Source organism: Lontra canadensis, unplaced genomic scaffold, assembly GCF_010015895.1.
Source record: "Lontra canadensis isolate GAN:19392208 unplaced genomic scaffold, GSC_riverotter_1.0 scaffold72, whole genome shotgun sequence".
Taxonomy (NCBI): Eukaryota; Metazoa; Chordata; class Mammalia; order Carnivora; family Mustelidae; genus Lontra; species Lontra canadensis.
Window position 1 is genome coordinate 2,664,693 of NW_022631066.1, and position 26,578 is coordinate 2,691,270.

General features: G+C 45.9%; 1 protein-coding gene across 1 annotated transcript in view; it reads left to right on the forward strand.

The window, feature by feature from the left end:
- The window catches only part of PIP4K2A (phosphatidylinositol-5-phosphate 4-kinase type 2 alpha), a 173,361-nt gene extending 147,150 nt beyond the window's left edge, over positions 1-26,211 (forward strand). Inside the window, exons 7-10 of the mRNA XM_032880827.1 lie at positions 9,889-10,002; positions 19,031-19,274; positions 21,312-21,415; positions 23,933-26,211. Coding sequence (XP_032736718.1) covers positions 9,889-10,002; positions 19,031-19,274; positions 21,312-21,415; positions 23,933-24,013 — 543 coding nt within the window. The 3' untranslated portion in view covers positions 24,014-26,211. The remainder of the gene's footprint in view (positions 1-9,888; positions 10,003-19,030; positions 19,275-21,311; positions 21,416-23,932) is intronic.
- The last annotated feature ends 367 nt before the right edge of the window (positions 26,212-26,578 follow it).

Here is a 26,578-nt window from a genome sequence, read left to right on the forward strand (position 1 = left end):
CTTGAGTTTTGTTGTTTTTTTTTTTTAAAGCAGAGCAGTGCTTTTTTTTTTTCCTTTCTTTTTTCAGCCGTTGTCAAATTCTGACAGCTGCTATGACTTGGTTTATTCTTTAATTCTTCCCTTTTTAATGGAAGGGCATCTTCCATTCATGGCTCCAGCAGTTTAGCTGCCTCTAAATGAGACAGAGAAACACGGATCTCCCTGGTGGTCGATCTTTCCACAGCTGCGCTGCAGTTCCACTGTGACATCAAATTAGTAATTATAGCTGAGCGGGCTGCTTTTTACAAATGACAGCCTGAGCATGCTGCCAGCAAGCAAGCGACGCAGCAGGGAATCCGGGAAAGTAAAAGAAAACATAACTGGACTCACTTGATTTCTGGGGGATTTGACCTGACTCTTTAAAGAGCCCATGTTCTTGAGGGAGAGAGTCCTGGGGATTTGCACAAATATGCATTTTGTTCATCATTCTGCACACTTCTCAAAACTCGGGTCTGTTTGTGTGAGGTAGAGCAGAGCGTGTATAATGGAGTCACCGGGTCACAAGCAGAAGATTCCTTTTAACATCTAACCTGCGCCCTGGGGCCCACGTGACCGGAAACAGCTGCCCCGCGGTTGGCATTTGTGTAACTCTATCGGCAATAATCATTGTTGACACTTTGATAATAGGCCGCAGAAAGCTGCCTTGTCGATTCTCAGGCATCGTGAATTGCACCAGCAATTAAGGACTGTCACCTTCTCTGACATTTTACCTATTACGGATGGAAGGTTCTAGGAGAATTGATCATTAATACCCTTACATCGAGAAATGCTTTCCCAAACCAGTTTTCAGCATTTCTTTTGTGATCTTTAAATTGTAACAAATTACAATTAATGACGCCCTCTCTCTGCTTCTTTGGGATGCAGTTAAAGGCAAGGTGACAAAGCCGCTGGACAATAAGGGACACAAGCACAGTGGCATGTCTTTTCCTTCTGGGAATCTTTCTGCCATCAGCCGGTGATCAGTTAAAACAAGATAATCACGGTTTTTGCACCCCAAACTCAGCCCATGCTTTAACCTTCTTCTGTAAAATCCCTTTTCTTCCCAGATGGAAATGAATCATTTCCCTTTGCCTGCCAGTGCTAGAAACCCCGATTCCAGCCCCCAAAATGCCAGGAATAGCTTCCCGTCAGGGCAGAAGCAGGGCCTGTTCCTCTTAAGTTAAAGGCAACACGGGTAACATCTGCCTCGTGGCGTAGAGATGTTTTATTAAGGGGAGTTTGCAGGGAGGGGCGGCAAACGGCAGTCACGGTCACGGATCTGAGTCCCAGCCCCTGCTCTGGCATTAATGGAAGTTCGGGGGTTGGGGATAAATCATTTCACTTTGTCATCACTCGGAAGATGAAAAGATGGGATGGTATCATTGGTTCTCCTGCTTCCGTGTCAAAATCTCTTGGTTCAAACGAAGCCCTCCCTCGCTGCAGAGGCACAGATCAGCAGCAGAGTGGGCTCTGAGAAGTCCTGGACTTGACAATCACTCAAGTCCTGTCTGTTCCAGGTATGGCTGAAGGCGATTGCTGGGATTCATGGAAAAGAATGTTCAGAACTGTCATGTCAGCAGATGCCAGGGCAAACCTTAAGAACCCTACCATGTAAACCTTAGGGGATAGTCTGGGAAGTGGAGTTTTTAAGATTTAGCTCATTTGGAATTTGCTAGAAGTGGCACATGAAAAAAAAAGGGGTAACATGCAGTGGTCCTTGTGAGCACCGCCCAGGCAACAGCATTCAAGTCCTTAGGCCTGTCTGGCTTACAGTGGCGTGGAAACTCTCAGTTGCCTTCAATTCATTTTTATGTCTCTGGGATGAATTCAACCCTGGGTTTCCCAGACACGCCAGAAGCAGTGCTGTTAGATATGGACTTTTTTTTTTTTTTTTTAAGCTGACAACTCTTACTCAGTTGGTTCCAGAAAGAGTCGGGGTGGAAAGAAAACTTTAAAATTTAGAACGGGACCTGAATTTTAGCCAAGCTGCTGCAGATGCATGCTTTTTAAGGTAATAAAATATGGGGCACCTGAGTGGCTCAGCCGGTTAAACAACGGACTCTTGATTTCAGCTCAGGTTATGATCTCAGGGTTGTGAGATCAAGCCCCGCATCCAGGCTGCTTACGATCCTCTCTCCCTCTCCCCTTCCCCTCCCCTTTCTAAAAAAAACAAATAAATAAACGTATAAAATAAAATAATAAAATTACGATGTTCGCCTGGTTAGTGTTAAAACAGAAACCATATAGTACTTAGCCAATTTCCTAAGTTTTCAGACTCTGAGATTTCTTATATTATCACCACCAACATCCTACAACAGAATCTTCCAGTCGGATCATAACAACCTATTTTGTGGGTCCTACCTGCAGGTTAACTGTCATGTCACAGCCCGTGGAGGAAAACCAAACTGTCGCTATTGATACCACCCACTTCCAGTTAAAGGGGCATTACGTTTTGGAAAGTATGACAATATTTGAAAAGCAATATATTTCACATTTTAAAGATTAGCTTGAAAATCTTAGGATAAATAAATAACCAACAGCTGGGCACTGCCAGCTCCAACAGTTCTAAGGGCCGAAATCACACTGGGGTTTACCCAGTTTTGTGCTACTTAATTGTAGTCTGGTTTCACAAGGGTGCTGAAGTTTCTTCTCTTTCTACGTTTATATATAGACAAGTTCAAACCAAAAATGATGAACCTTTCACATGCAGATGCTGGTCACAAATGTGTCGGTTCTTATTGTGGAAATTACAAGGTAGTACTGAGCTGTGGGATCATTTTCCACGCCATGTACTTGCATAGACATTCCTCTTATGTTAAAGAAGGTGGTTACATGCACTTTGTGAGAAAGCACCTGTTATCTTTGCTACTTCTGTGTGAGCTTTACCCATATTCACTCATTTGCCTTTTCGTGTATCAAGTTTGTGGTTTGGATGTTTTGAGAAGCAGAACTGATTTTATTATAAATCTCTAACATCTCTTATTACCCTAAAATTGATACCACATATATGATGTTATTCAATCAAATTATCTTTATCCTAGCTCCAAGGTAAGGATTACCTAAAATTCTGTCCCTCACAGAAGTATTTCTGGAGAGTATATTTTCAGCCCCACAGACTCTGATTTTTTTGAAGTGTTTTGGAAAGCCTGCTGAAAGGGGTTTTATTCTTTAATTTTCATTTAGGTGAGCTTGGAATAACAAGTAAATCGGGAACATAAGCAGGTCTAACATGAGACAATAATTAGTACATTTTTTTTATGTTGTGTATTCATCTCCAAGTGTGACAATACAGCCCATCAAAGGGATACCAGGTGGCAATCTTTGACATCAAGGCTTACAATTAGACTTTAAAAATGGGTTGCCAAATGACCACATCGAACAAAAATTCATTTCTTTCTGAAATACAAGTCTTTTAATCACAGAGGACTATGCCTTGCATTATCCTTTGCATTGAAACCTTCTGGTGCCAAAATCCTGTTTGCATTAAATACTCAAGTGTGACAGGAGTATATTCCATTTTCCTGTTAGGGTTTCTGTCCAGGCGAAAATGAAAATGTGGCTCTGTGTTATATAAATTTTGGCTCTTTGTGTTTTGAATATATATGTATTTTTTTTTAACTTTCCTATTGCAACGTAAAATACAATAGACTCTTTTAGCATAATTTAATATAATTGTAGCATAACAATAAAACCTAGGATCATTTTCATTTGAATTCTGTGTATATGAAGGATGTTTTTGACTGTGAATACAGATTTCAAATCTTTGTGATTTTTTAAAAATTATTTCTGAATCCTTTAAGAGATTATTTGATTTTTTGTTCTCACTAAAAATGAGTTCTCTATCATTTCTCTGACTTTACTAGCCATTAACATATTACTAAACTCCACATACAAGACAGCAACCCTATATCACATCACAGAACCCAGTGAAGTAGATAAATATTTATATGTAACCAACAGGTTGACTTCCATTTGAAACAAGATGTAAGTTCCTTTGCTAAACATTTATTTTTGGATCTGTTTTCAGAGAATATGTAAAATTTTTACTAATTTGGAATCTTAAAAGTTTCATTAACAGCACTATTTCTATATTGGAAGGGCAGTTCTAATGCCTTGTTTTGTTTTGTCTTGTTTTAATCTCCTTTCTACCATTCTTTTCTTGGCCCTTCCGTGATCCATGATTTCTGGCCATAGAAGCACATGTTCAGTTCTAAAAGTGAGAGTTCTGAACTCGGTTGTGGTTAATTCTGCATACTTTTTCCTTTTTTTTTTTAAATCTCAAAGCCCTGGCCAAATCTGTCCTTAGAGATCATTGATGTGTTTCATTGAACCCTCGGGAATAATAAGTATTTATGTTCAGAAGCATTTATACGTGTAAAATATCTACATGTTGGTTATCTTCAGGCTCTGACACAGTTGGGTTTATATCCTGACTCTCACGGCCCTGATTATTCGTGTTCAGTTACACAGAAACCATTTCTGACCGTGACCAATATTGTTACATAGTTATGTTTCTTACTGATGATGAGTATAGACTTGCGAGGGACAGATCAAGCAGCTGGTTCAGAACATCACAGCTAGTATAAAAATGTTAAATATGCCAGACTTTTAAAAAATCTTGCTCTGGATTTATCAGCCGTGCGTTTTTCCCCGGCTACACAAGCCATACTTGAGAACATGACCAACAAGTAACACTGACGATGTTTGTCTGTTACCCTCCACGTGGCAAGCACTGCCCTAAGCTTCTTACGTGTATGAACTCAACTCATGCTCACACCAGTGCTATTTGCTAATCCCCATTTAAAGAGGAGGAAACCCAAGTTACGGAGAGGTCAGAGCTGCCCAGCTACTCGAAGTTGCTGAGCTCTAAGCTGGGCAGCTTGGATCCAGTTTGTGCTCAGAACCTGACACTCAGGTCTGTGTCCCATGCAGGACCATGCCAAATGGACCCGGCGTCTGGCATCCCCCTGCAGGAAGTATGAGGGATATGCATCCTGGTAATTTTATCCAAGCAATGGAAGCAGGATAGCTAGGTTGCAAGGAGAACGGTGTCTGCTTCTGCCTTTGGCTGTCTTTGTGCATTTACATGTTGCATTAGTAGAGGTGAATGTCCTTTTGCGTCCAGTCCACCCCAATAGAATTACCTCGTTCCAAAGGAAAAGTAACCTTGCCTGACTCTAGCTGTGTTTGGTTGTACACAGCCTCCCTCGGCTGGCGGGGGTCCTGGGAGCAGCTCCCAGAGGCCCCCAGGCAGGAGCCCCAGCCCAGGACAGGCAGGGTGGGGGAGGGTGACAGAGCTCATCTTCCTTGGCCTCGCCTCCCAGCAAGTCCCTTGTGTGGTACCGCCATTCCCCTGTCACACCGGGAGGCTCCCAGTCTCCACGAAGCTGGCCAGGAGAACTTAATTCAGAGGGAATAAATAAAGACTTAACCTACTACCCCTTCAGAAAGGTTGCTGACCGCTGGCTGGGAGCCAGCCTGGGAGAGTCCACAGTTAGGCGATTCTGAGCTGATGTCTTTAGCTCTGGCGGTTTCCTCCGCCCTCTGGCTGGTTCTGCATTGAACTAGAAAGGGTATGAAAGACACCCACTAAAGAACCAGACCACTGACTTCGAGGCTTTCAAAGCTCTCCTGAGTGCAAAGAATCGAGTGTTGCAAAGCGAAGGGTAGACTCCATTGCTCCCCACAGTTACCCCCCGGGCTGCTCTGCAGACCTCACCTTCGTGGGCTGTGTAGCCGGGAGTGTGGAAGCTCATTCACTCACAGCCTAGAAGTTCTCTGCAGTTTAAAAAAAAAAAAAAAAAAAATTGTGTTTAAGTATAAACACATCTCACTGTCGGAGGGATATATTGAAATCATTCTCAAAGCTAAGCAATAAAAAAGAAAAAAGACAAACCAAGAAAGACTCTCAACGATAGAGAACAAACAGATGGTTAGCAGAGGGGAGGCAGGCGGGGATGGGGGAAACAGGTGACGGGGAGAAAGTGTACATGTACCGTGACGCGCACTGAGTGACGTGTGGAACTGTCGCACCGCTCTGTTGTACGCCCGAAACTCACGTGACACTCTGTGGACTACACTGGAAATCAAAATATTACAAAATTTTCCAAAAGCTAAGAATAAGGTTTTCTTGAGCATGAATCACTGTCGGTGACTTTAATCTTTGTCACCTAGTTCTCAGTAGAAAAGAACAAAGTTTTGTTGTTGTTGTTTTTTAAGAGAAGATTTTGTATGCAGTCTCTCGATCTATGTTTTTAAATCGGTACAAGCTGGTGAACGCTCACGTCGACGATGGTGAGGACGACGAGCAGCCCTCGCTAGTGAAGTGTGTCACACAGGTGTGGGCGGAGTTCTCAGAACAACCCCCTACCCCGCACCCCCCACCGGCTGAAGCGTCAGGAAGCCCGGGTTCCCCTCTCCACGTGAGAACTGGCTCCCTCGTTGCCCTTGCCAGGCTGTGAGACCTTAGTTCAGACCTTGTAACTTGCATAATCTCTCTGAACTCAGTTTCGTGTGGGTACGAACCTAAGGGTAATAGTTAAGGTTGTTGTGGAGGATGAACGAACCGATGCACTGAAATGGATGCAGGTGAAATGCCTGTTAGCGCAGGACCTACAGCCGCTGGTGCTGGGTGGTGCCTTCCCCACTCCGTGCGTAAGACCGCGGTCTGGAAAGCTCCAGAAACCTGGCCCCTGCCCCGGGCAGGTAGGGCGTGGAGCCAGGATCCGGAACGTCGGGATTCACGTCTCCCATGCGCTGGCAGCGCTCCCAGGCGCTCTGGCCCACCGCAGACCCCCGGGGGTGGGTATGTGTAGACCCGTGTTGGATTCCTCCAGCAGCTGTCCTGCTAAGGATCTGCCCTTGCCTCTTGAGCCTTTCGGTAAGCCCTTTAGTCTTTTAACCAATCTGGTTGCCCTTTCTAAAACTTGATCCAATCTAAATACGTCCCTAGTGCCTGTGAAATTCACAAGTGAGCTTAGTGAGAGAGTGCAGGGTGCCCCGAGTTTTATGAGCTAGGATTAAGTTTTCCCTGTCACATGAGGTAATCCTGCTGGGGTGAACCCGAAGCGGCATTCATCTCCATGAATGTGCCTGGAATTACAAACACCTATCCCCTGTGTCATTTACTGCCTCGGCTCTGCTCTGACCTCCCCGGCTTCAGGTTTCCCTTGCTCACACAGAACCCCAAATCCCTCCGCCCTTCTTCTCTTACACATACGAAGTGAGCTGTGGAGTTGAGGCTGATACCTTAATCCCTATCACGGCCACCCCCCATCACCGCCACCACACACGCTGCTGTCATCCCCCCCACACACAGACGCCAACAGCCAGGGTGTCCCCTTAGAGAATCCCCTCCTCCATGTGTGTTTATGTGTGTGGATCTGGCTTCAACCCTCTCTTCTAAGGCACTTCCAGTGTTGTATTTTGGGTGGTGGTTCTCACGGCCCTCTGGATTTGTGAAACTTAAGATTCTTGCATTTCATTTGCTATGAAACTGTGTTGTTGCGTTTATAATTGTGCTAGAAGCAGACCTGTGGGTAGAGTGCGGTTGACTCAGACATTTCACATTATTTTGCTGTCTTCACATGTCGGGTTTTTTATGTCACATTTATGACCTTTTTAAATTATTAATGACAGATTTAGGGAGTCAGTCTAGCAGGCCCCTCCATAGTTTTTGTGAAGAATGTCATTGTGTTTTTATTTCCTCAAAACTCTGACTCAGCGTGAAAGTATTTGAGAGTAGATCAGTGTCCTCCAAGGATGATTACTATTTGTCCATTTTGCATACTAGTGCGGCCTTGTTCTTTGTTTTTTTACCTACTTGTTCTGTTTTTCTCTTACACTAGATCACAGACCCCTTTAGAATTGTTGACTTACTGGGGCGCCTGGGTGGCTCAGTGGGTTAAGCCTCTGCCTTCGGCTCAGGTCATGATCTCAGGGTCCTGGGATCGAGCCCCGAATCGGGCTCTCTGCTAAGCAGGGAGCCTACTTCCCCTGCCCCCCCTGCCTCTCTGCCTACTTGGTGATTTTTTTCTCTCTGTCAAATAAATAAGTAAAATCTTAAAAAAAAAAAAAAAATGTTGACTTACTCATTTTTGCATTCCTGTACATAACGGTCTTTCAATAACTGCTAATTGAACCAAACCTTTGGATTTCTGATCCTTGATATACCTGCTTTGTTATTTTGGTTATTGTTATTTTGGCAGTAGTTTTATCAAATTAAAAATTGCAAAACTTTTGAGGCGCCTGGGTAACTTTTTTAAAAGTGTCTGCCTTCAGCTAAGATCACAATTCCAGGGTCCTAGGATCGAGCCCCACATGGCGAGTCCCTGCTCAGAGGGGAGGCTGCTTGTCCCTCTCCTTCCGCCCCTCCACCTGTTCGTGTATACTCTTTCTCACTCAAATCTTTTTTAAAAAATTGTAAGACTTCAAATTTTTGCAAAGTTAAAATGAGTGGCAGCTAGGGGTGCCTGGGTGGCTCAGTGGGTTAAAGCCTCTGCCTTCAGCTCAGGTCATGATCCCAGGTCCTGGGATCGAGCCCCGCATCAGGCTCTCTGCTCAGCAGAGAGTCTGTTTCTTCCTATCTCTCTCTCTGCCTGCTTCTCTGCCTACTTGTGATCTCTGTCTGTCAAATAAATAAATAAAATCTTTAAAAAAAAAAAAAGAGTGGCAGCTACAAATTTGGAATCGCATAATGTATATGCATATATGTGTGCATACGGACTGATGTGAATAGTTTACAGAGAAGAAAAAGTGAGCCGTTCAGACATTTGAAAGATGGTTCAGTAGATCTATGCAATAGGTTTTCTGTTACTGCTCTGAACAACAAGGGGGGCCGTGTGGGGAGCAGGAAGGAGAGTATGTTATTTCCTTGGATTATTTTTTTCTTTCATTTAGCTCACACTTACAAGAAAGCTATTCAGACATTCATTGGTTTACTAAGTGTCTTCTGTTGGATTCCTTTCGGCTGGAAGAAATAAGCTATGATTAGCTGACAGGAGTGGGGAAGGGCTTTGATTGGTCTTGAACTCTCCCAGAATGCAGGTTGCACGAAATTAAATAGAATAAGCCACACTATTTTAAGATCATATGTCCATATTATCCTAGAGCATAAGCTAAAGATTTTTACTGCTTGTGACCCATGTTTCAATGGTCACCCATGACTTTGTGTTGTGACGGTCATTGTAAGGACAGTCTAGTTGCCAGCTCGCCCCTTCTGGTTTATTTGTAAAGGATAGAACTGCTCATCTTACTTAATATGTTTTGTGTTAGAAGAAGACATTGTCCTTTGGCATTGTCCAAATTTTCTTCTTGGCGGGGTGATGACCAGGAAGGTTAGAAGGGGCAGATGGCCAGCCTCTGGGTGCATATTGTCCCTGACTGAGAAATTAGATATGATTATGGATGGTGCTTTTCTGAGACAAGATAACCTGTTATTTGTAACATGAAGCCAGCAAAGGCTACCCAAAAAGTGTCAGGGGCGTGGAGTTGGGTTGTACCAGTAAGAAAATTGAAGGTTCCTGACAAAGAATTCCAAGAATACAAATTCTATACTTAGAAGACTTCTTGTAAGAGAGTGGATCTAAGAAAGCCGTCGGGTTTTTATGCCCTGAGATCTATTGCAAAACTTCCTAATATGGAGTACGTGCAACCCTCCATTCCTAGTGGGACTGCTTCCAGTGGTCGTAGCTCACTGGTGCCCCCTTGCGGTATTCACGTCACCTCACATTTTGTTGCCTCGGGTGAAGCCTGCGGGAGGGAGGCGCACACTCCATTTCCGGGCGTGGAAACTTCACCTCTGGGGTTGGAAGGCATGTATTTCTTCGCTTTTATTCAAACTTATCTCATTCCCTTTGTCGTTTGTTTTAGGCCAAAGAACTACCGACTTTAAAGGATAATGATTTCATTAATGAGGGCCAAAAGATTTATATCGATGACAACAACAAAAAGGTGTTCCTGGAAAAACTGAAAAAGGATGTCGAGGTAAGAAAAAATCGACGTGAAGGACAACCCCGCTGTAGAAATGTCACCACTCTCGAGTCTCAGAAGCTTCTTCAGCCGTCCATTTAAATCTGCAGGCGAGGCCAAAATTCGTATTGTTCATTGTGAAAATGCCGTCCAAACAGGTGCCTCTCCTGTGCGATCTGCTTTAGGAAAGAGTGTCCTGCTTCAGCAGCTGCTTCCTCTAGATCATGGGCCCAGGAAGTCATCTGCGGGGCGTCCCCACCTGAGGGTTGCCACCGTCTTGGTCGGCGGGGAGCCTGTGTGGTCACAGCCCGCTCACACGGACTGCCCACAGCAACCTGAGGGAGGGTGACGCTGAGCGATGACATTCTGTCACACAGTAAAGCGTTTCAAAAACAAATGCTTAGTAACTGTTTGAATTTGGGGTTTTCTTCATCTAAACCACATCTCGGTGTTAGTAAACACAGCCCCGGTTCCCTGGTGCTTTAACATTTCCACCAGCTTCTGTGGAAGTGATGTCATTAGGCCCACCAGGCCTCACACGTGGTGGGGTCAGCTCCAAGGCTGTCCGCGACACTAGCAGCACGGGGAATGGTTGTGACACACAAAGTACTATGTGAACATGGGCTTTTCGTCTCTCGTGAGGGAGGTTTTCTTAACTGTTTTTGTTTAAGAATTAAAAATATACTCTTCCCTACCCTTCTGTTGATTTTAAAGGCATCACAGCTCTCTTGTGGGACTTCCTTTTATGATTCCTTTAGAAATTAATTCGGGGGGGGGGATTTTCTTGAGATCCATTAGGTTAACAAGAGCGTGCTAAGAGAATTTTAATGTAGGCAGTTAATGAACATAGTTTTGCTGAGCTGTTACTTCCTTCATATGTATGTGTGGGTGTGGTATACTTTTTTTTTTTATTTTTATTTTTTTACTTTGAAATACGGTGCCCCACTCCTCCACCAACACCAGTATAGCTCTTCTACTCAGAGGCTTTAGTGGAAAGTTTTCTTCTTCGTGTCATTAAATAAAAATAATTAAAATGGCTCGAACCAACGATTGAGTGTCTCACACTCAACTGTATGCCCCATGAGGGCAGAGCAGTTTTACAATTGCGTTTTTCCCTGTTCTGACGTCTCTTTCATTGTAAGACACCCAGACTGAGTGAGTGAGTTCATAATTATTTTTATATCGTGGGTTATTTTCATTAAAAAATGTTTACTTTTTTTTCAACCTAGCTGGTACATATGTATTTCCAGGAGAACCTAAGTAGTGTTTATTTGTGAAGGATGCAATGTCTACTTGAAAAGAAAAGTAGAAAAAAGTGTTCGCTTTTATCATGTAACATTTTTTCCTCCAGTCTTTCAGCAACAAGCATTTTTTCCCATGTTGCCAGTGATTATTGTTACCGTATATATTAGTTAAACATTAGTTAGACACTTCCCATATTTTGGTGTCAACTTGATCTAACTGGTAACTAGGTACTCTAGGTAGACCTGCTCACTTTCGGGTTTTTATTCCTCAATCAGCAATTCCTTGATCTTGAGAATAATACCATTTGAGCAATTATGGTAAATATCCTTTAGGGTTATGTCCGATCTGCCAAAAAAAATAAATTTTTGTTTCCATCCTTTTTTCTCTTGGCTGCATATCACTGGGCTCAGACTCCGATACAATGTAACTGAAGCGGTTCCAGTTTACAGCTGAATTACATAAGGATCCTCTTAGCCCTTTTGTTGTCTCTAATAATGTCGTTGATTAGAGGATTTGGATAGTTTAATCCCATGCAGGGCTCTCGCACTTAGCTGTTTTGTTGAAATAGGAGCAGGGCATAAAGCATTCTTTCATTAAAAAAAAATTCTCAATGGCTGATACAAGTATCTTTAGTTTTGAAATTCATGCAGAAGCATCATTAAATTTTTAAGCAGGTAATTATGGTGAAGTGGCTTGACATCTGATCTTGATAAATGAGACTAGAATTTCATCTAGTTTTGTTTTTTCATTAACACTGTGCTTTCTAATGTAGCTGACTGGCCTGTTCGTTTGAGTCCAGTGTTTTGGTTCGGGGTGGGGGTGGGGACGACTCTTTGTTTTTTACTTAATGCTTAAGGTAGAAGATGAGTTTATTATAGCTCAAGCAGCAATTTGTTTTTGTAGCAAAAAGAGAAGAATTGTCATGAGAATCTAGATGCTTTTTTTTTTTTTCCTGCAGCTGAAATCCTGCTCTGTTCATATACCTTGAAAATATTTTAATTCAGAAAACTTTGCACATAACTATGAGGGAGCCCTTTTCTCCAAAAGACCGTGCTATATGGAGAGTGAAAATGGCTTTGGCCTTCTGGCCTGCTTGTTGTCAGCTCCCATCATGATGCTGGATGGTGGAAAGCTGGCACCCATCTCCTCTCACTGGCTCACGCTGGGAGCCCAGTGGTGTTGGGGAGCCCCTACCACAGGGCATCTCAGCTGTCATGTTTGTGGGCTCACAACCTTGGAAATGGGTGGGAGGCTGGGGACAGGGATAGTGGGCCGCTGACATTGACGGAGCCACTGGTAGAGCCTAAAGCCCTTCCCAGGCATTCAGTCTCTCTTTCATTCATAACTACCCCTGAGGATGAGTGCTGACATTGCCCCAGTCTATGGATGAGAAAACTGGATGAGCCCAGAGACTTTGTGTAATTTGCTCAAAGACACACAGGTACTAAATTCAGTCTGGGGTCGGAGGCTGTCAGAGGCCACACTCCTGAACGGCTCTGCTGTGAGGCGCAAATTAAAAATGTTTGTGAGAACACAGTTGAGACTTTGTTTCCCGATGAACGCCCCAAAGGAGGATCATTATAACTTTTAACAAGTGATACATGATAACTGTGAGATAGGGCTGGTTGGAATTTTAATCTGCATTGAGATGTGTTAGGAGGTGGTAATTTGGTAGAACAAATGTGTTAATAAAGTTAGCAAATAAGGTGAATTTAAATGTTGTGAAGGAGAGTTTATTAATGGCTCTCTTACCACATGGTTTTCCAGAAGGGTTTGTGGCAGGGCTCATGAAAGATTTTGAAGATTCTAGCTCAAAGATTTGGCATAAAGAGGAATTAATTATGAAGGAATCAGATTAGGTGGGATATTCTCAGGGAAAAAAGGAAGCCGACCAAAGGTCTGGCAGATAATTATTAAAAGTTGGAAAGTGGAAAAGGCGAGGGACCTAAAGATTATAAAGATTTAAAAATTGTCATGCTTTGAAATCTTATGTACTTAAAAAAAAATCAATAAATTTGAGTCAGAAGCTTAATGGGATGAGCAGAAAACAAAGCAAGTGTGTATTAAGTTCCTTAATGTCAGCTGGAGGCCAACCCCAGCAGTGTAGCCCTTAACCCCTTCCCTCCTTTCCTTCCCCTCAACGTGGAGTCTTACAGGCCACGGTGATACCCAGCAGGAATTTTCTCTAATAAGAATCTCAGGTTTATTGCCACATTTCATTCCCTTCTACTTCGGAAGAGATTTAAAATTATTTGTGAAGATAAGAACTAGTGAATCTCTGGGCTTTTCCACAGTTTCTCCTCTTGGCCCACCTCACTGAACCCGTCTCCATGTTTAAAGTGCATATTTGATGAAAAAGTCCTACCGTAATAACCACCCGCGCGATCGTGTCATAGCCTCCATGGTTACCTGCGAGGCACTGTTTTCATTGCCTGAGCTACGCTCTCTATGTCCTCGCCACCCTACCCCTGACGTTAATGGTATTATCCCATTTTATAGTTAGAATAACTAAGGCTCAAGAGAGGTAAACTCATTGTCAAGGCACAAAGCTAGTAAAGCGAGAGATTTAATCTCCCGTCTGACTCCCAAATTTAGACTCTTTTTATTTTAAAGATTTCCTGGTACTTTAATTAAAGAATAAAGGGGTCAGCCTTATCAGCAAAATCTATTGCTGTTCCCCACTCTGCTGTCCTTGGTCTCCCATTTCCCTCTCAGTGTCCTGGATCGGAACACTTACGTAATACCCACTTGGGACTGTGGTCCTTGATCTTGGCTGTGTCAAAGCAGCTTCCCATCTAGAGACACATTTGACACATCACCAGTGGTTTTGCTTGAGGTTTTAGATGCAGAGCTGCCTGACTGGGAAGGAGCCCGGGCCATGGTCTGACTGTGGAGCTCAGGCCGGGAAGGGGCCTGGCATTATGAGCAGCAGCCATGTGAGAGGGACACTGGAGCCTGGAGACCTTCCCCAAACTGAGGAGGCGGGCCAGCCCTGTCATTCCTGCCGGGCTGACCTTTGCAAGTTCATCACAGGCAGCCCTCTTCCTTTTATAATAAAGCTTTTGTAAAAAAAAATAAAAAAAATTAAGTTTTTTTTTTTTTTTAAGATTTTATTTATTTATTGACAGAGATCACAAGTAGGCAGAGAGGCCGGCAGAGAGAAAGGAGGAAGCAGGCTCCCCGCTGAGCAGAGAGCCCGATGTGGGGCTCGATCCCAGAACCCTAGGATCATGACCTGAGCCAAAGGCAGAAGCTTTAACCGACTGAGCCATCCAGGCCGCCCCCCCGCCCAGCACTTGAGTTTTTGAAAGCCAGCCACGTGAAGGTGGAACAGTGAACTCGCGTGTTACGGGGATACTCGTTCCCTCAGCACGTAGACACATGATAAATGGTCTCATTGTACTCCTGGTGGCTGCTGCCTCTTACGTCTCGGGCCAAGGTTTTTGTGTTGCTTTGTGCTATGTTTTTACCTGGCTGGGGTGATTATTTCTTTGAGAACGGGGTTAGGGAAATTCGGGTGAGGTAATCAGGCATCTCATTCATTTGTTCGGTAAATATCAAGACTGGCCATCACTTCCTGGCAGACAGGAACGCGGTGAGGGCACAAACAGCCAGAGCTCCTATCCTCATGGAGCTGCCACGTTTGGGGAAGAGAGAACTCGACTCATATACTCTAACTAGATAAATGAGCAGCTGAGCCAAGCATCATTAAGGAAAAGTGTGCTGGTCCATCCACATGCCTGCGCTTTGGGATGTGGCCTAGGCAGGAACCAGGAAAGGCTTCCCATAAGCAAGTGTCTCTTCAGCTGAGATCTGAAGTCAGGTGGCAGGTAACTGGGTGCGGTAAGAGGGCCAGAAGGTGGGCCAGAACAGAGTTCAAGGTGGCCCAGGAGGTAATGGAACCAAACTATCCTGGCCCACTGGGCCATGTTAGAGTTTGCTTCTGCCCGGCAGGACATGGGATACCATGAAGGCCTTAGCAGGAGCTAGGCAAGATCAAACTTGCATTTGGAAAAGATCTTCCCTTCCAGAGGACTGGGGGTCAGTTTGCACAGCCTCGATCTTTACCACTTCCCAGGGAGCTTCCAAGGGCCTGGAAAGAGCAGGGATGGAGAAACAGGGCCTTTGCCTGGCCACAGGTCAAGCGGAGCAGGTCCTGGCCCGGCCAAGCCCCCACCCAGCCTGCACCCACACGCGTGCATGCACACACTCGCACGTGCGGACTTTGCAGAGAGATGCTGTCACCTGGTAGTCAGTGTCTGCAGCTGTCTGTGCCCAGACCTCTAGAGGGTGTCCGGGATGGGCAGAGAGGGCAGGCCAGATAGACTCTAGAGAGAGGTGTCGGGGCAGGCGCTGTGCTAGGTGTGGGAGAGGGCCATGTGGGGGGCAGAGGAGGCCCTGACCCTGTTCTCTAGGAGCTCAGAGGCTGAGCTCAGCCCCAGGCACAGCTGTCTGGGACCCACGGCCACCAGTGAACAACCTGCCTGTCCTATCTGCTGGGGGGCAGAGGGTGTGACTGGGGATTTCTGATGCAGTATTTCCCAAATGTGTTGTTCCCAAATCAGTAGGCCCGTGGGGCATTCTGAAGGGGCGAGAAGAGCAGGCTTCATGTTGAAATCAGTGTGGGGCCTGCTGCTGGTGCGCACCCCGTCTCAGAGACTCACCTTCCTTAGTAACTTTGGGAGGCCCTCCTCCTCAGAAACCATTGGATTTGATTGACTCATTTTTTTTCCCCAACTAGTGTTGCAAAGAACAGGACTTGGGAAAAGCTGCCTTAATGCAGTTTCCAGAAGCAGACTAATGCAGTATAAAGAACAGGAGCTTCGAACGTAGGATCCTGAATTCACTCCGCCTTAGCTTTGATTCCACGGGCAAGCTCTTTTAATCTTTCCGAGCCTGTTTGCCGTCTTGCACGGGGATCGGAACGTCTGTCTCAGGCTAGGCCCACTGTCTCCCTACCCTGCCGGGCCTGGCTCTCTTCCACCTCCAGAGGCTTGTGGGGAGCAGACCAGGTACCCAAGGTCCGGCTGCGTGGCTGGGAGGCTGGCTCCGCGTGGGGAAAAGATTCAAGCTTTATGAATACAGTGCCACAACTTTATAGTATTATTACTGCCTTAAGAGGGGGAAGGCTGCCCACACAGAGGAGCTCCCGGCCAGATGCACCGTGACTCCCAGCAGCGGCAGGACGAGCAGTCTCTGGCCACTGGCTGAGGGAGGTGGAAAGTTGTTCTGTGAGGACTTGAAAAGGGGAGTGTGGGAAAGTCCGTGGGAGGAACAAAAGCTTCCTCTGTCTCTGGGGCTCAGCAAACTGATCGAAGGCATGAGAACCAGCACTCCGTTTTATTTGTTGTTGGCTTTTTTTCTTTTTTTTACTAGAATAAGTAACATCTTTATTTCTTTACCCAGCTTTATTGAGGTAGAATTGACCACAGGAGTATAGGATATTTCATGCATACGTGGTGGTGACTGATGTGTGTGTATCCCCGGGAAAGGATTTCCCCATCAAGTTATGAACACAGCCATCACCTCGCGTGGTGACCTTTGTTCTTTGGGTGAGAACATTTCAGTTCTGCTCTCTTAGCAGATGCCAGTGATACAGTACATCAGATCCTCAGACTTTACTCCTCTGAGAGCTAGAGCTTTGTACCCTTTCACCAACTCTCCCTATGTCTTCCACCCTCTTCAGCCCTCAGCAGCCACGTTTCCGCTGTTTCTAGGAGTTAAATCTCACACACACACATGTACGTGATATCACACAGTATTTGTCTCTCCCTGTCTGACTTCTTTCACTTAGCATAATGCCCCCAGGTTCATCCATGTTGTCGCAAATGACAGAATTTCTCTCTTTCTTGAGGCCAGACAACGTCCCACTGTATACGTACGGATCACATTTTCTCGATCCAGCCGCCCACTGACAGACACCGAGCTTGTTTCCGTACCTCGGCTGTTATGAATGATGCTGCCGTGAACACGGGCGTACAGAGATCTCTTCGAGATAATGATGTTGTTTCCTTTAGATCTGTACCCAGCACTGGGGTTGCTGGATCTTTCGGTAGTTCCGTTTTTAATTCCTTGAGGAATTTTCGTACTGTTTTCCACAGCGGCTGCACCAGTTTGCATTGCCACCAAGAGGGCACAAGGTTCTCATTTCCACATCCTCGCCAACACTGGTTCTCTCGACTTTTTGATACTCGTTCTCCTGACAGGGGTGAGGTGACTGTTCATTGGGGTTTTGATCTGCCTTTCTCTGATAACAAGTGATGTGGGGCCTCTCTGTACCTGTTGGCCATTCGGACTCTTTTTTGCCAAAGGGTTTGCATGTATCAATTTTTAAGTTTTAGGTCTCTCCGACTTCACTAACCTATCTAAACAAAGAGTTGTGTGATTTTCTTTTTCCCCCTGAGCTTAAATGAGGAAGAGTCAGCCTGGCCCGAGGGGACTCATGGTGCAAAGACAAGGAAATGGGAGCTGAGCAAGAGGAGAGCAGGCAGGAGGCGGCCTGGGCTGCCGAGGAGCGGAAGGCATCAGGGACAGCGGGGGCAGCTCCTCTCCTTGTCCTAAGGGAGCGTGGCTTTCTCTCCAGCTCGGAGAACAGGCCGCTTCCCAACAGGCTCAGGACGAGAAGTGGCTCTGCGGGTCTCCACAAATTGATCTCCTTTCATTTCCAGCCCGAACTTCAGACCTATAATTTCACATGCTTGCCCTTTGCGTAAGGAAGTTCATTTCCTAAGTTCTAGCTGAGTCGCCCGAGGCCCACCAGCTGCTCCACATCACCGAGCGGGGGTGGCACCGAGGCCCCAAGGGTTGGGGTCATGCGTTGTCGTCCTGGGCCACAGGCCCAGGGTCAGAGCAGTCTCGGACCCTGTGCCGAGCCAGCTGGCTGGGGGAATGGGGGGCTGCCGGCGTCTTAGCCAGCAGACGGGCCCCCACACTCTGTCCTCAGTAGGCCTGGCCACGTCTGACTGAGCGGTTAGAAGAGCGTGCTTCAGACCACGCATCCGGGGACGTCTACTTAGAAGAAAAATCATGACCTGAGAAGGCAAACGAGAACTTGGCAGGCAGGAGTAAGCTGCCCGACGGGGCTAGGTCCTGCGCCACATTAGTCTCCCCATGGCTGGACCAGGGGAAGGAGGGAGAAGAGGCCTCCTGGGCCGGTGCTGCTGCGTGGGAAGGGAGCCCCGTCCAGCTTCTCCGGTCCCCCCGCTCCCGCCATAGGGAAATCCGAGCAGGACAGAAGGACCGCGTTAGTCACCAGAGCACTGACACGGGCATTTGCTGGCTGATTGGGACATTTGGGCTTTTACTTCTTTGTGACAGACAGCATAATAATCTGCTCTCAGCCCAGTGTGCTGAATTTCAAAGTGCTTTCACAAGAGACTCTGCTGGAAGCTACTTGGGAGGTCCCTGGTTTTTCCCATCAGCCAGTCTTAATTGTCGGGAGAACGGCTCTCTTCCCTCCTTCTTGCCAGTCATGCGCTCTGCTCTTTGGGGTAATCCAGCCTCCACGTGATCAATGCATGCCTCTCGGCATCCAGCTTCGCGTTTCAGGGAAAATAATACCAGGGCTGAGCCAGCCCCAAGTGTGGGGCTACGTTTTTGGCCAGAGAAGCTGCCTGGGACTGTGAGAGCATCATAGAGGAGGCTCCTGGCTGAGCCGCCTCTTAGGGAGACCCTCGCCTCATTTCTGCTGCCCCTTCCCTCCCAGCGTCCCCCCACAGGCATTTTCCTGGGCCCGTTTGCTTCAGATCTGGGGGTTCGTTTAAGGCATGACTGACCCTGTTGCCTCCCCTGCCCCCAGTTTCTTGCCCAGTTAAAGCTCATGGACTATAGCCTCCTGGTGGGAATCCACGACGTGGAGAGAGCCGAACAGGAAGAGGTGGAGTGTGAAGAGAATGAGGGGGAAGAGGAGGGGGAGAGCGATGGCGCCCACCCTGTCGGGACCCCGCCGGACAGCCCTGGAAATACGCTGAACAGCTCACCGCCCTTGGCTCCAGGGGAGTTTGACCCGAACATTGATGTTTATGGAATTAAATGCCATGAAAGTAAGCTGAGTTATTACCAACTCTCTTTATCTATGAAATGGTTTGATTTCTGCATTGTTTCCTACCAGTAATTCTAATCCCCGTTCAAAGTAGGCTGCCCTCCAAGACTTACCCCCCAGAGCCCCAGGAATCGATTCAGGGACGGGAGTATGTTAAGAGGATCTGTAATCTCTGGTTTTGAAACCTACGGTGAAAAGGCCCTTGAATTTTTTGATGTTAAGGGAATAGAGCGAAGCCACCAGCTAGTTTATATACACAACACACGTGTGCACGCACTTCTGTAAATGTAGGGACACATAGAAGAAATGTTTGTAAATGTTTTCTTAGCTCTTACGTGGCTCTGAAAGAGTGTCGGGAATCCCTCCCCCGCCAGGTACAGATAGGGTCTGAACCTCGCTCAGCCACCCTGTAACGGCGGGTGTCTCATCCCTACCAGCCCTCTCCCTTTCGCGAGCGCTGCTGGTTTGCTGTTGTCCGTCCTCCGCTGAGCGGACACTCCGTCACTCCATCCCACCCCGGCCCCATTAAAGGGTCTGTGGTTCTCTTCTCCAGCGTGAGCGCAGTCTTAATCCTCAAAGTCTGTATGATTGGGTATTTGAAGGAATATTTCTTTCTACTTTGGCTACTTAAGCATGAGAAAATCAAAATAATTTAGAGAGATGATAAATGCCAGCCTCTTATTTTTTTAGTAATAAAAATGGTTCATCATTGTTTAAACACAGCTCAGACTCACTTGGCTGATATGCCCCATGAGATTTTTTTATTTTGCTCACCAAAATTCTCAACACAGATAATTAGATATAGTCAGTCAATGTACTTCTCTTATTGTTTACAATTAAAACAGCATTATACTGGTGGAAATACGCAGGAAGACTGATTGGATATATGCCTTTATCCAGTTCTGATGCTGGACTCAATCAGAATTACAAACAGGCATGCCTCAAAGATACCCTGGGTTCTAGACCACAATAAAGCAAGTCGAATGAATGTGCTGGTTTCCCAGTGTGTATAAAAGTTGTGTCTACCCTAGCCTATAGTCTATTTGTGCAATAGCACTGTGTCCGGAAAAAAAACCATACACATCTTATTTTAAAAACACTTTATTGCTAAAATATACTAGCCATCATCTGAGCTTTCAGTGAGTTTTAATCACTGATCAAACATCACAATAAAAATATAATAATGAAAAAGCTTAAAATATTGCTAGGATTACCAGAATGTGACCGAGACACCAAGTGAGCAAATGCTGTTGGAAAGCTCCATGCAGGGTTGCGGGTAGAGGCAGTCTCTGCGAAGCGCATTACAGCCGTACTGGTAGAAAAGGATTAAGGAGCAAAATTACCTCTATTGTATTTTTAAAATAGCATTTTTCTTTACACCAAGGCAATACATAATGATTAAGGAAAATGCAGATTAACAAAAAAAAGGAAAACAGTCTTGCCCTTGGACCTCTACTCGTGATATTCTGGGTTTATATATATATATATATTTTTTTTTACTTTTTAAATTGAGAGAGAATTGGGGACAGAAAAAAAAAAAGCTATTTAACAGGGATATGCAGGAGTTACATGGATTTTTTTTCAAATTACAATTTTATTTTTTTAGCACTTGTTCTTGTTTTGTACTTGAGGAGAGCTGACACACCATGTTAGGTTAGTTCCGGATGTCCGGCATAGGGATGGGACCAGTCTGTCCGTGACGTGGTGCTCACCACAGGGGTGGCTGCTGTCTGTCCCCTACAACACCGTTAGCCTCTCACTGCCTGTATTCCTTGTGCTGTGCCTTGGTACGCACTCCGGAACTGGAAGCCTGTATTCCCCAACCCCACTCCCCCACTTTGCCCCTCTCCCCACCCCATTAAACCCAGAGGAGGGAGTAAAAAGTAAGTTGTCGTTTTCCAGAATGTGTTTGAGCTGCAGTGTACCTGGCCTTTGTGGTCAGACCCCTCTGGTCCCCGTCCCGGATTCCTCCCCCTCTGGCGGTGCTCTTTTAGGCCATGTCACTGGTCCCACAATCGTTGCTCTCGTCCCTTTACAGACTCGCCCAGGAAAGAGGTGTACTTTATGGCAATTATTGACATTTTGACTCATTATGATGCAAAAAAGAAAGCTGCCCACGCCGCCAAAACTGTTAAGCATGGGGTAAGTACCTCCACCAGGTTTCCCTCTCCGCTCCCGGGCCCCGCTGCTGTCTGTGGTGCGGGGACTGGCCCCGCTCCTCGCCGCCAAGCTGGCCAGAGTCCCTCGGGGGTTCTTTTTTGTTTGGGGGGTCGCTTTCAGAGTGTGAGACTGAGGGGCAGCAAATGCCAACAGGCTCACACCAGCTCTCCCCACACCCTGGGCAAGTCACTTAAACTCAGCAGCTTGTCCTTTTACGCACGGGATAGTCACAGACTCGTGCATCTCTGGAATGTTGTACAATGCGTTTTTGTTGGGAAAATGCTTCAAAGATGAAAGACAGCTAAGTGTTTTCACATGAGTCCTCAAAACCAACCTGTTGAGACTATTCTGATGCACTCATCGGTGCTTCAGACACTTCCTGAACGTGCGGGATTATCTTCCGTTTTGTAGTGAACTGTATTTTCTCTATCTTTTGGGTGCAAGATCCAAGTTTAATAACATGAATTCTTCACCTTCATTGTGCTTGTCCTAAATTATCACTATTCTGTGCATATGGGGACTTGCTGAATTCCCTGTGACGAGCCCGTAATGGCCAGTTGTGTAGCCTGCTCAGGGTCACAGCACTAGAAAGTAGTAGAAATGGGACTGCTCCCCAGAACCTAGCCCACCCCCTGCTCTCTGGTAGGCCCATCCCCTGCCCTACCAGCAAAACCCCTCCGTGGTTGAACTTCACATGTTGTGACCATCCTTATGCTCATATCATAGAGATTTGTTTTGGCTTTCCAGGCATTGCCAAAAAAGCCAGAGACCCCCAGCCCATAGCAATGAACTTGGGCCCTGGCCCGTTCACACAAGGAGAGGTGCCTGCCTATAGTGTGTACAGCCAGCCGAGAGGCGCGAGAACATCAGCCTCGATTAAAAAGGCTCTTTTTCTGTATTTTAAAATCAAACAGGCTGTCCTCCCAGCAAGGGAGCCAGTCTACAGCCATATCCTCTTTGCCAAAGAGACATTTTAGTTACATCACCAGCAACTACGTATGGTATTCCTGCAGTGTGCAAAGCAGGACTGAACACCTCACCCAGCCCACTACTGGAGTCCAAGGCCTGTATAGGTACCTGGGGGCTCTCACCTAGCAGCTGGCATCCTTCGGAGTAGCGTTTGTGAAATACGTGCGTGCCTGAGGCACCGTCCCCCTTCTCTGGTTCTGAGTCTGGTGCAGGAGGCTGGGGGAGGTCTGAAAAAGGCTCTGTAGTCATTCTGATGCTCACCGCTGGCTGGGAACCACGGGTCAACTGCAGAGATCAACTGGGTCGAAACCCTATAATCCATAGTTTAGCCTTCCCAGTTGTGTAACCTTGAGAAAACACTTAGGAGCTTAAGGGCCCCAATTAATAAAGGAGTCCTAACCCCTTGCTGACGGGGTTTAGTGGAGGACACCCGAGGGGAGCAGGTGCTCTGCGTCTGAGCCCACCCCTCCCCACACGTGCTGCAGTATCACACACCTTGGGGAACTCGAAATCGATCGGAGGAAGCATGGCTCCATTCTAGTCTCTTGTACGAGACCCCGGCTCAGCTCCACAATACGCCACAGACTGAGCACAAGTTTGCAGGAGCAAGACCTTACTCTTAACAAAGGAATGTGTCAAGCTGCTGCTGGAAACTCTTCTCTGCCTTCAAGGCCTGGGCTCCTCTGTGGAGATCCCCGTGGCCCAGGCCAGGCTGGGAAATTACAGGTTCCCCAGGGAGTATGGGTGTCTAAAAATAGCTCATGGTGATTTCATAAAACTGGTCTTGCCCTCTGCGGCTCAGGAAACTGGCCAGTAACTACATACCTCGGGTCTGGTCGCCAGGGCTGTCTCCCGGAATGGGAACTCCCCGCTGAGCCTCCGCGAGGGGCCCCGCTTCCTTGCTCCAGGCAGGTCTCTGTGAAGGGGAACAATGGCAGCCCTGTGCCCCGCGCGGAGGGAGCCGGCCCGGCCCTGCGGGGGGCGGTGCCATCCGCAGCCTGAGGTCTCACCTGGCTGGGGGGCAGCTGATCCAGACCCCGCTGCTGTGGCTGTCACCCCTCTTGTGAGTGCTCCGCCCCTTACCTGAGTCCTGAAAAAGAAACCTGATCCTCTGTCCTTGTGGGTTCGCTTCAGGCTTCAGCCGAATGTTGCTGTTGGCATCACTCTCAAGGGATCTCCAGTCTGCTCTCCTGAAAAACGGCAATATTGTTCGTGTGGCTTCTGAGCGTAGGCCGCACAGTCCACCGCGTGACAGGCACATCTCAAACATGGCTAGTTTGATTTTTTTTGTTGTTTAAGTTGCTGAAGTCAGTGTGATAACAGCATCTGTTGTTACTGACTCTTTGCCTCATTTTCACACAGATTTCTAAGAACCTTGTTATTCGGACACAATATGCAAGATATTTTATGTTTTAAGAACAGAGGCAGAGATTGGAAAATTATTAGCTTTGTGTTTAGCTGCAATTGGAAATTGCTATAGAGACTAAGTAGTAATTATATTGATAATTCTTCTCTTTTAAAACTGCTCAGGCTGGTGCAGAGATCTCGACCGTGAACCCAGAACAGTATTCAAAGCGCTTTTTGGACTTTATTGGCCACATCTTGACGTAACCTCCCACATGGCCTTGGACGGACATGAGCACGGGAAGGACAGAGGTGGCTTCGGCGTAGGAAAAACGAAAACCAAACTCAGTGAAGCACACCTCCTCGTTTACATCTTCAGGCCAAGATGACTGATTTGGAGGCTACTCGCTTTAACAGCTACCTGATATTTCCCAGCATCGTTCTAGCTATTTCTGACACGTGTGCGTGCGTGCGTGTGTGTCTGCGCGCGTGTATGCGTGTATCTTAAAAATTAATTAATTAATTAATGAAAACCGGTCAGCTTCACTCAGAGTGCATTTGGGCAACAACCCTCTGATTCCAGCTGTGGATGGATGGATGGATGGGTGAGCACATGCGGGGGGAGGGGGCAAAGGCAATGCATGTCAGACCGACCATGTTGGCATCACGCGATAAACTGTGGATCAGTTTATTTTTTGGAGTTGAAAGATGTGACAGTATTCATAATAATGAAGATAATAATGATGATAATAATGATGGTGATTAAAAGAAAAAAACTTACTGCGAATGTTACATTTCTACCACGCACGCTGACACTCCTTTATAGTTGTCCGCCAAGCCCCTGGCGCTGGCTGGGGGAGCGCCAGCATCGCCAGCACGCCCGGGCTCAGGGTTCTGCCTCCACAGTGTCGGGACTCCCGGTGTCCGGGGACAAAGGCCCCTCCTCCAGCAAGAAGCTGATGCCCCTAGTGACTCTTGTCTGTACATTTTCACCTCAGTAAGTATGTCCAGGAAAACTGCTTACTTCTCTTTTCTTGCCTGGAGCTTCTTCACTGTTACACTCTTATGTTGCAATATAGGAATTAATGCTACAAAATAAAAATAAAGCTTACCTGAAAAGTGCATAGTTTTGGGCAATGGTATCTACATCTCCTACTGTGGGAAGGTGAGCAAAGCATTAGAACTCTGAATTTTCCTGTTAACAATGGCAAATATGGATTCTAAGATGTTTGTTTCACCATTGATTAAACAGTGGTATTTTGTTATGAATTATCCCTTTAACTGAAACCCTCAATTTTACTGTTTACATTATTAGGAAAACAGGGATATTTTTGAATCTAAAAATTTAATGTACAGCATGTGATTTCTGAAGTTTACATGTAAAGTCATTTTACAGTGTAGGTGAAATAATGTTTGTCATATTTTGAAATGTATCCTGCAGTCATGTTTTTGGGTGAATGTTTTATTCAAAGTACATGGTAGGCAGTCTTATACAATAAAAGGAAAAGGGTTGTTTTGTTTCCTCCAGATGTACATTTATCAACCAGATTTTTTTTTTTAAATGTTTTACCCAAATCTGGTTATGTAAGTTCATTGCCCTAAACTGTGCTGGTTGTGTTTTAATCAGTTTATAAGTTTCCAACATCAATCATGTATTTACCAACTTTCTGGCATTCTCGGAAAGGCGTCAAGCTAAAATATTAGACTTGCTTAGAGTAGGTTATCAACTTATACACTGTGCTAAAGCTGTGCCTTTGAAATTCTTTGTTTAAAACACGAGATGATTTTTGTAGGCAGTTTCAGGAAAGGAAAAAAAAAAAGCCACCTTTCAGTGATTACTTAGAACTAAGCAAACACCCCCTGCATACTGCCCCTTCCAGGAACTTTACTTCAGGGCTTATCAAGACTTCAGTTGTGCCCACTGTGTGTGGGCTGACTTAGGAAAATGAGGTGATAGCAAAATCGGGGTCTCTGAAAGCCAGCAGCAATGCCATTCTACAACTAGTGACTTCACCCGAGGTCTGTGAGGTCACGGTGGCTGATGTTCTCACCCCTGTGACATGGCTGTCCAAATCTGAATTTTATGCCCTCATATTAGCTGAGACTGGGATTTGCACCCCTCCCCCCCTCCACCATTCATTCTGGCATCGAGTCCGTTTCAGTGTTCTGAAGTCATACTGTGGTTTCTTTGACCCAAGGCTACAAAAGTGAGACCCTGAAGTAAAGATAAAGTACATATACATTATTTGAGTAACCATTTCCTTTGTGGCCCGTCTGTGTATGCTTTTAGAAGTTTACAAAATGCTTTTTTTTTTTTTTTTTTTTTGTCTGTAACAGTCTCTGTCATTCATTTGTCGATAAACTGTTTGGACAGAGTGAGGAAGTTTGCCTTGTATCTCTTAGTGCTAACAGTACACTCCAGTCATGAGCCAGGCTTTACAAAATAAAGCACTTTGATGACTCAAGGTGGATCCTTCGTTCCTCTCTCTCTCCATTGTGTTTCTCTCTACTGCAAATGAATTCTAAGTACTCGGTACTTAGCTGATCCTTGAAATAGTAAAAGTGAAATGGAATCTTTTCCCTCTCTAGAGCTTTGCCTTCAACCTGTGACTTACTTTATTAGTAAACAGAAACTTCCCCACCAAAATGGACATACTGCAAGAGGGACAGGCAGAGAAAAGAAATCTCTCCAGTGAATACAACTGTTTCATTTTTTAACTTTTACCAACCATAGTTCTTGTGTCAGCATTTTTTGGAACTTGGGGTTCCGCGGACGGGTGGAAGGCTTTCTGACAGCATTCTCTTGCCGCTGGTGCCAGGTTAGCAAACACA